Source organism: Salvelinus alpinus, chromosome 3 (assembly GCF_045679555.1).
Source record: "Salvelinus alpinus chromosome 3, SLU_Salpinus.1, whole genome shotgun sequence".
NCBI classification, from domain to species: domain Eukaryota; kingdom Metazoa; phylum Chordata; class Actinopteri; order Salmoniformes; family Salmonidae; genus Salvelinus; species Salvelinus alpinus.
Window position 1 is genome coordinate 79,584,773 of NC_092088.1, and position 10,081 is coordinate 79,594,853.

At 42.8% G+C, this 10,081-nt stretch overlaps 1 protein-coding gene across 1 annotated transcript; it reads left to right on the top strand.

Annotated features, from left to right (window-relative positions):
• The first annotated feature begins 808 nt into the window (after positions 1 to 808).
• Positions 809 to 8,354, top strand: LOC139571415 (ras-related protein Rab-4A-like). Its single transcript, XM_071394264.1, has 8 exons — positions 809 to 971; positions 1,484 to 1,564; positions 1,742 to 1,856; positions 2,845 to 2,907; positions 5,199 to 5,353; positions 6,272 to 6,367; positions 6,507 to 6,651; positions 7,880 to 8,354. The coding sequence occupies exons 1-7, from the start codon at positions 956 to 958 to the stop codon at positions 6,620 to 6,622; spliced, it is 642 nt and encodes a 213-aa protein (XP_071250365.1). The 5' UTR covers positions 809 to 955; the 3' UTR covers positions 6,623 to 6,651; positions 7,880 to 8,354.
• The last annotated feature ends 1,727 nt before the right edge of the window (positions 8,355 to 10,081 follow it).

Consider the following 10,081-nt stretch of genomic DNA (forward strand, 5'->3'; position numbering starts at 1 on the left):
TTCTACAGTATAAACTGTGTGACACCGAGCCCTGAATGCTGATTGGCTAACAGCCGCGGTATATTAGACCACAAACAACCTGTTCTACAGTATACCATGTTTACCACCAAGCTTCTCTTCTTATGAGAAGCTGCAAGCAGCAGGTTCTTTGTGTACTGATCAATCTTAATAAATAGCTATCCTTTTTTATAGATAGGCACAACTACACATCTAACTATAACATAGACCGAGACTAGACAAGCTAAATATCTAAGTTCATTATAGATTTAGGTCTAGGCCAATTAAATCAAACCAATCATACCAACTAGACATCTAACTAGTCTTTAGTATATCAGTATATAGACCAACATACTTGGCCTCTACCCCTAGATCCAGACCAACTAGACTTAAGATCGTGGCCAACTATGAGACCAAATATTGTTGAAAGCCAGTCTGTTTGTGCCATCATACCGATGCTTTGTCACTCATTGTCATGCAAACATGTGTGGCTTGACAATGATAGCAGATCTGAGATCAGGCTAGCTCTAATCAAGACAAAATGCTAACAACATGTCTAGCTAGACAATAGATCTAAAACCAATAGTAATAGTTGAAAAAAGCACACATTTTCTGAATAAAATGTACCTATTCCAGTTTAAAATATAGATCTGGGTGTTAGAAATAGAAGTAATACAAAAGTAGCCTAATCCGATTCCTCTAAAATAGTAATACATTAAGTTAAATGTCTTTCAACATAACTGTAGTTGCTATAATATATAGATATTTTTATGTTGATTGATGCAACTTTTATTTTGAAAAAGCGTTCTACGGGAAGTGAGAGTGAAAATCCAGTAGGATTCACGGATATCATTAGGGATTTTCCTTCAATTATTATTTTTATTTCGAAGCTGCTTTGACTCAAGAAAAACAAGTGGACATAACTATTTTAACTAGCTAACAAAACACAACCCTGGCCATGTCTGAGACATACGGTAGGAAATCTTCACTAGTACAGTAAGGTCGCATTACAATAGATATCCAGAGGCGACGATGGAGCAGGTGTAACGTCATTGCTATGTCTCTATCAAAACAAATAGCCTATGCTAGCTAGCTAACGTTAGCGTTTCCTGTTTACTCGTTGATGGGGGTATAGCTTTAGCTAGATAGCTTGCATCTCTGTCAAATGTCATCATTAGCTAATTGGTTTCTTATCTAGACAATCCTCTACATTTCAGAGAGCGACAGTAGCTAACGTTAAATGTCGGCGAAAAAGTAGCTAGCTATACATGAAGCAAAAAAAAATGCGTTAGTTCAGCTAACGTTAGTTATAGCAAGCTGATTAAGCCGGGTGCTGTGCTGCTGGATGATTGGCATTGCAAATGCGTTGTTCGTGTACACATGTTAACTAGCTAGCTATCCAACTAGCCTAATGAATATGCATGATCTAATGATTACAATGAATATGAAATATGAATAAAAATGAAGTTTGTTTTCCCTCTTCTAGACTTCCTGTTCAAATTCCTAGTGATTGGGAATGCCGGAACTGGAAAATCATGTCTTCTTCACCAGTTTATTGAGAAGAGATGTAAGTCCTGTCCAATGCCTGGATTGTACTGACATGTACTTCCTATCTAGCTAGCTATAACATGTATTTTAGGTACAAGCTACACTTTAAGGTTAAAAGAGCTTTGAATCAATAAATATGTTGTGATCAACTGATGTGTTGTGCTTTTAACATGAAACGATTTAATTTAAATCGCAGTCAAAGACGATTCGAATCACACCATCGGAGTGGAGTTTGGCTCAAAGATAATCAACGTGGGGAACAAATATGTCAAACTCCAAATCTGGGACACTGCAGGACAAGAGAGATTCAGGTATGATACAAGACAGCATTTCACATACCTACTCATACTGTGGCAGGGCATCAGACATTTTATTCAAACCAGCTTGTGTAACAGTATAACTTTACGTCCGTCCCCTCGCCCCGACCCGGGCGCGAACCAGGGACCCTCTGCACACATCAACAACTGACACCCACGAAGCGTCGTTACCCATCGCTCCACAAAAGCCGTGGCCCTTGCAGAGCAAGGGGAACCACTTCTTCTAGGTTTCAGAGCAAGTGACGTAACTGATTGAAACGCTATTAGCGCGTACCCACTAACTAGCTAGCCATTTCACATCCGTTACACTCACCCCCCTTTCAACCTCCTCCTTTTCCGCAGCAACCAGTGATCCGGGTCAACAGCATCAATGTAACAGTATAACTTTAGTACGTCCCCTCACCCCGACGCGAACCAGGGACCCTCTGCACACATCAACAACAGTCACCCACGAAGCGTCGTTACCCATCGCTCCACAAAAGCCGCGGCCCTTGCAGAGCAAGGGGAACCACTACTTCTAGGTTTCAGAGCAAGTGACGTAACTGATTGAAACGCTATTAGCGCTTACCCGCTAACTAGTTAGCCATTTCACATCCGTTACACTTGGACCGTTTCATCTCCAGGCGACCATTAGAGAACTGGTGCCAGATCCTTAGAACAGTAAGGAAATAAATAATGGCCAATACGGCCATAATTTATTTTAGCGCTGCTAAAATGCTGATGTTGGGGAGTTACTAATGTGGAGTGCAGCTAAAATTCTGAAGCACTACTACTGAGCACCATGTAGGATTTTGTTTTGCGACTTGGATGGCACCTGATCATCTTTGGAGGACAGCACTAAATGCTGTTATGTATAGCTAGCTATATTTGGAGTAGGAGATGGATAATGTCAATTTAATAAATGCAGTTCTGATGTGTAAAATGTCCCAGGTGGTTCAATGATGTATTTCAAAGTGATGTTACAATTGTTATTCTCTCCCAGATCTGTGACGCGGAGTTACTACAGAGGCGCTGCAGGAGCGCTGCTTGTGTATGACATCACCAGGTAAGTCAGGAGAAATAATACATGCTTTATTATGGGTTACCTTCAAGGAGTATGCTGTTTTGGAGCTGTTGTAACAGTTTAACTTTATGTCCGTCCCCTCGCGCGAACCAGGGACCGTCTGCACACATCAACAACAGTCACCCACGAAGCATCGTTACCCATCGCTCCACAGAGCAAGGGGAACCACTACTTCAAGGTCTCAAAGCGAGTGACGTAACCGATTGAAACGCTATTAGCGCGCACCACCGCTAACTAGCTAGCCATTTCACATCCGTTACACTCACCCCCCTTTCGACCTCCTCCTTTTCCGCAGCAACCAGTGATCCGGGTCAACAGCATCAATGTAACAGTTTAACTTTACGTCCGTCCCCTCATCCCGACCCGGGCGCGAACCAGGGACCCTCTGCACACATCAACAACAGTCACCCATGAAGCATCGTTACCCATCGCTCCACAAAAGCCGTGGCCCTTGCAGAGCAAGGGGAACCACTACTTCAAGGTCTCAAAGCGAGTGACGTAACCGATTGAAACGCTATTAGCGCGCACCACCGCTAACTAGCTAGCCATTTCACATCCGTTACACTGTCATCCATCTTTGTGAATAAACAACAAATGTTTCTAAAAAGACATATTGAATTTAGTACATGAGCACGACTCCTAAACTCAGGAAAAAAAGAAACATCCTCTCACTGTCAACTGCGTATATTTTCAGCAAACTTAACGTGTAAATATTTGTATGAACATAACAAGATTCAACAACTGAGACATAAACTGAACAAGTTCCACAGACATGTGACTAAAATAAATGGAATAATGTGTCCCTGAACAAAGGGGGGGGTCAAAATCAAAAGTAACAGTCAGTTTCTGGTGTGCCACCAGCTGCATTAAGTACTGCAGTGCATCTCCTCCTCGTGGACTGCACCTGATTTGTCAGTTCTTGCTGTGAGATGTTACCCCACTTTTCCACCAAGGCACCTACAAGTTCCCAGACTTTTCTAGGGGGAAATGGCCCTAGTCCTCACCCTCCGATCCAACAGGTCCCAGACGTGCTCAATGGGATTGAGATCCGGGCTCTTCGCTGGCCATGGCAGAACACTGACATTCCTGTCTTGCAGGAAATCACGCACAGAACGAGCAGTATGGCTGGTGGCATTGTCATGCTGAGGGTCATGTCAGGATGAGCCTGCAGGAAGGGTACCACATGAGGGAGGAGGATGTCTTCCCTGTAATGCACAGCGTTGTCATTGCCTGCAATGACAACAAGCTCAGTCTGATGATGCTGTGACACACCGCCCCAGACCATGACGGACCCTCCACTTCCAACTCAATCCCGCTCCAGAGTACAGGCCTCGGTGTAACGCTCATTCCTTCAACAATAAACACGAATTCCACCAACACCCCTGGTGAGACAACCACGACTCGTCAGTGAAGAGCACTTTTTGCCAGTCCTGTCTGGTCCAGCGACGGTGGGTTTCTGCCCATAGGTGACGTTGTTGCTGGTGATGTCTGGTGAGGACCTGCCTTACAACAGGCCTATAAACCCTCAATCCAGCATCGCTCAGCCTATTGAGGACAGTCTGAGCACTGATGGAGGGATTGTGCGTTCCTGGTGTTGCCATCCTGTACCTGTCCTGCAGGTGTGATGTTTCGGATGTACCGATCCTGTGCAGGTGTTGTTACACGTGGTCTGCCACTGCGAGGATGATCAGCTGTCCGTCCTGTCTCCCTGTAGCGGTGTCTTAGGCATCTCACAGTACGGACATTGCAATTTATTGCCCTGGCCACATCTGCAGTCCTCATGCCTCCTTGCAGCATGCCTAAAGCACGTTCACGCAGATGAGCAGGGACCATGGGCATCTTTCTTTTGGTGTTTTTCAGAGTCAGTAGAAAGGCCTCTTTAGTGTCCTAAGTTTTCATAACTGTGACCTTAATTGCCTACCGTCTGTAAGCTGTTAGTGTCTTAACGACCGTTCCACAGGTGCATGTTCATTAATTGTTCATGGTTCATTGAACAAGCATGGGAAACAGTGTTTAAACCCTTTACAATGAAGATCTGCGAAGTTATTTGGATTTTTACGAATTATCTTTAAAAGACAGGGTCCTTTAAAAAGGGACGTTTATTTTTTTGCTGAGTTTAGATATATGACTCATTGGTAGCACATCTTTTTTTGGAAACACTGCTCTAACCTTACTAAAGTCAAATTTGATTCATGGAAACAACCATCTGATCTGTGTCTTCACTGCTCTCGTCCTCTCAATCTATTTTATCTATCTGACCTCATCGTCCTCAGCCGGGAAACCTACAACGCCTTGACCAACTGGCTGACAGACGCCAGGATGCTGGCCAGCCAAAACATTGTCATCATCCTGTGTGGTAACAAGAAGGACTTGGACGCAGACCGGGAGGTCACCTTCCTGGAGGCGTCTCGCTTTGCTCAGGAAAATGGTGGGTTTTAGTATGAATGATGATCCCGCTTAACACTGAAATCCAACGGCGGTATGTATCAAGCGTCTGACTGGGAGTGCTGATTTAGGAGCAGGTCTTCTGTCATTTTAGTCATTGTGTTCAAGAAAGCTAAGCTGATCCTAGATCAGCACTCCTGCTCTAAAACGCTTGTTATATATCACCCAAAACGGTAGCTCCTACCCTCTAGACACTGTTCCACAGTGTCCACAGACGCCAAGGTGAAGCAATTACCATAAGATCCTAATTTGAGTGTTTTCCATGCCCCACTAGAGGTCACTGTAGGACAACACTGTGAACTAGTGCACACAGAACCTTGGCAGCTTCATGTCCTCCACAGCTAAATGCTGATTTAGGGCTCTATTCAATCCATATCACCGAAGTTCAGTGTTGCAGCGTGATTGAAATTTAAAGGCAATGTTTTCGCATTAGCAGTGACTGTATTCATGGTAAACACTGCTTATGTCCACTCTAGGTAGAGTCACTTTAACTCTACCTGCATGTACATATTACCTCGACAAACCGGTGCCCCCGCACATTGGCTCTATACCCGTATCCCCTGTATATAGCCTCGCTATTGTTGTTTTACTGCTGCTCTTTAATTATTTGTTACTTACATTTTTTATTTTTACTCTTACTAGTTTTTACTTAACACTTATTTTTCTTAAAACTGCATTGTTGGTTAAGGGCTTGTAAGTAAGCATTTCACTGTAAGGTCTACACCTGTTGTATTTGGAGCACATGACAAATAACATTTGATTTGAATCAGAAATTACCTTTTAAATTTCCATTGTGCATTCTGTATCACTTCGGCTTTACTTATTGAATAGAACACTGGGTTTCCTATCCATCAAGGATAGTCAATGTTAATATTGTGTCCCGCTGTCTTGTCTGTTTCAGAGCTGATGTTTCTGGAGACCAGTGCTCTGACAGGGGAGAACGTGGAGGAGGCCTTTGTGCAGTGTGCTAGGAAAATTCTCAACAAGATAGAGTCGGGTATCTCTCGGCTATCAGTGTCTTCTCACCTTAACCAACAGCAATGAAAGCATAGTTTACCAGCTGAACTGTTTCAGCTCAGGGAATTTATTTCAACCTTCCTCTCTCTCTCTCTTTGAATCTCTCTCTTCTCTTCCAGGAGAGTTGGACCCGGAGCGGATGGGATCAGGGATCCAGTACGGAGACGCGGCGCTGCGACAGCTGCGCTCCCCTCGCAGGGGACAGGCCGAGAGCGCCCAGGAATGTGGCTGTTAGTGAACAAGCTCAGTGTGCCCAGATCAAAGGTGAGAGACTGCTGCCTACTGCAAAGGATTCTGGTCTGGGACTTGCCCTGGCGTTATCGCACAAGTAACTCAATTAATAGCTCAGTTTAGTGACATCCAAACTGCCGCCTCTCAAAATAGCAGGCACAGATAAAGTTGTAATCGTAGATGTTGCTTTTCACATGTTATATAAGAGGCCATTAAAAAGTCTTCTCCATTTCACAGTTGAGGCTGTTTCATTGCATGGAGCATTTTGAGATGCAAATCCATGAGCTTTAAAGATTTGTCCATAATTCACCAAATGCTGAAAGACTGCTAGTTTGATCGCCATTATTGTTGTCAGTTTCATCTGTTAATTTAAGCTCATCACATGCCCCCTCGGAGACGGGTTCGAGCCCTTAATTACTTTCATGTACCCCTTCATGTACCCCTCTATATCTGTCCGTACATTAAAATGTGGATCAGAAATAAAATAAAACATTGTCAGAATGCTGATGCATGTACTTCTCAAATGGTTTCCCTGAATGGTTTGCAATGTTTTATTTTCTGTTGCTCCAAGGTGATCTCTGAAACTACCTCAGGGCTAAGTGTAAGTCTGTGTCCCAAATGTAACTCCCTAAGTCTAGAGCCTCTTTATGGTACTGTGTCTCCCCCTGTGGTAATGGGGGGGGGGGGGGTTGGATTGAGGCCAGGGGGCTGTTTTTAGGTATCTCACAGAGGGAGGAGCCATCTATCTATTTCGGTCCTCCAGCTCCCAAGTTGCTAATATGTCGGTGATACAGAACCATAGCCACTCAAACCGACTCCACCTCTTTTGGTAGAGGGGAGGGTAAAGGTCATGAGAATGACGAGCCTCCCTACTAAGCTGTCTGGATGCGGCTCCACACAACTGGGGTCGATACAGTGTTCCCTCTGGGCAGATATATATTTAACCCGAGATTCTCCTGACTCCTGTTGGGTAAAGGGTCTCTGAAGTGCCTTATTTGGGTGTTGTAGTGTTTCATAAAAATTGCCAGGCATAAATAGAGGGGTACAATGTCTGCAGACAGGAATCATCAATTAGCTTGTTAATTACAGAGTGTAGAGTTGAGTAACTGCCAAGTATTGCCAGCCCGCAGTTGTAACTCTGTTAATTGCACATTGACACAGATGTCTCGGCTAAAGGGGCTAATAAAGGGGCTACAAGATCGCTACTCACCTGTGTGCCTGGGTGTATATTGGATTCAAAGCTCTCTGTCCTTGTTTCCAGGCAGGTTGGTGAAGACTCAGATGACAGATGTAGGGAACATGATACATCGTGGCCGAGCGACTCTTCCCTGACCTTTTTCTAACTTCCCAACTTCCGGATGTTCCATCAGTGATCCATAGAGAGACCCGGATTTCTGGCCCCAATCTGGAATGCTGAGCTTGTTCCTGGACCCCTCAGACACAGGCAGAGATGCCCCTGTTCCAATCTCCTCTAAGAGTGGACCAAGCCCTTCAATCATCTAGGCCGTATTCATAATGCGTCTCTAAGTCAGAGTGCTGATATTATTTATTTTTCCTCTTAGATCATAATGAATAAGACAACATGGACAAGGGGACCTGATCCTCGATCAGCACACTTAATCAGAGACGCTAAATGATTACGGGCCCTGGAATTTTACTTACACCCCTGTACTGCTGCCCTATCCCTACCTACAGCATCTTGCATTATGTACAGTACTATCTGTATAAAGAATATACAGTAATCCCTCGTTTATCGCGGGGGTTACGTTCCGAAAATGACCCGCGATAAGTGAAATCCGCGAAATAGAAAACTTTTTTTTTTTTTTACAATTAGCAACTATTACATGTATACAAATACAGTGACTCACGTGTAGGCCGTTTCGTCGACATTATGGGTTTAGGAGATGTTCGAAATTACAAGATAATTTGGCCAACTTAATGTAAATTTGCCAAGCTGTTTTATGTACGTACACATAACTGCACGAGACGACAAAATGATAGCACAATTCGTAGCATGTTTTGATACAAGAAGCGGGAGTGAGTTTTTAGCGAATCAGAATGCAGAGCACAATGCACCAAAAAAAAAAAAAAAATGCATTATGAAAATCCGCGAAATAGCGAATCCGCGATAAGTGAACCGCGAAGTGGCGAGGGATCACTGTATAATTTAAGTACCTCAAAGCATGTTTTATGGACTGAATATCACAGTATTTCATTATTTGCTGAAGAATAATCAATCAATTTTGACATCACATTTTCCTTTGTCATGTTACGGTGAGAATTATCAATCAGCACTGTCTCACGCCTGCTGGTTGCATCGACCTGTTTGTTATGTTACGGTGAGAATTATCAATCAGCACTGTCTCACGCCTGCTGGTTGCATCGACCTGTTTGTCATGTTACGGTGAGAATTATCAATCGGCACTGTCTCACGCCTGCTGGTTGCATCGACCTGTTTGTCATGTTACGGTGAGAATTATCAATCAGCACTGTCTCACGCCTGCTGGTTGCATCGACCTGTTTGTCATGTTACGGTGAGAATTATCAATCAGCACTGTCTCACGCCTGCTGGTTGCATCGACCTGTTTGTCATGTTACGGTGAGAATTATCAATCGGCACTGTCTCACGCCTGCTGGTTGCATCGACCTGTTTGTCATGTTACGGTGAGAATTATCAATCGGCACTGTCTCACGCCTGCTGGTTGCATCGACCTGTTTGTCATGTTCTTTGTGTTGATATTATTAGTTGTTTTCCCTAATTGTTATAACTCATGCTTTTAAAAATGTATTCTCAATAATATAGCTACTCTTTTTTAAAATAAAGTTTAACAAAATTGTGTAAATTGTGACAAGGTGATTCCTCTTACTCTATTAAGTGTGTCTGTAATATCCATTTTGAATACTTGGTAACACTACAAATTAAGTTGCTGTTCTACCTGTAATACCACTGTAATTACTATAGTAACATTCTACCTGTGTAACACTAATTACTATAGTAATATAATACCTGTATAATAACACTTCCTATAGTAACATTCTACCTGTGTAACACTAATTACTATAGTAATATAATACCTGTATAATAACACTTCCTATAGTAACATTCTACCTGTGTAACACTAATTACTGTAGTAATATAATACCTGTATAATAACACTTCCTATAGTAACATTCTACCTGTGTAACACTAATTACTATAGTAATATAATACCTGTATAATAACACTTCCTATAGTAACATTCTACCTGTGTAACACTAATTACTATAGTAATATAATACCTGTATAATAACACTTCCTATAGTAACATTCTACCTGTGTAATAACACTAATTACTGTAGTAATATTCTACCTGTGCAAAAACACCAATTACTATAGTAACATTCTACCTGTGTAATAACACTTACTATAGTAATTAATTACAGGTAGAATGTTATAGTAAGTCTACCTGTGTAGATCATCAAG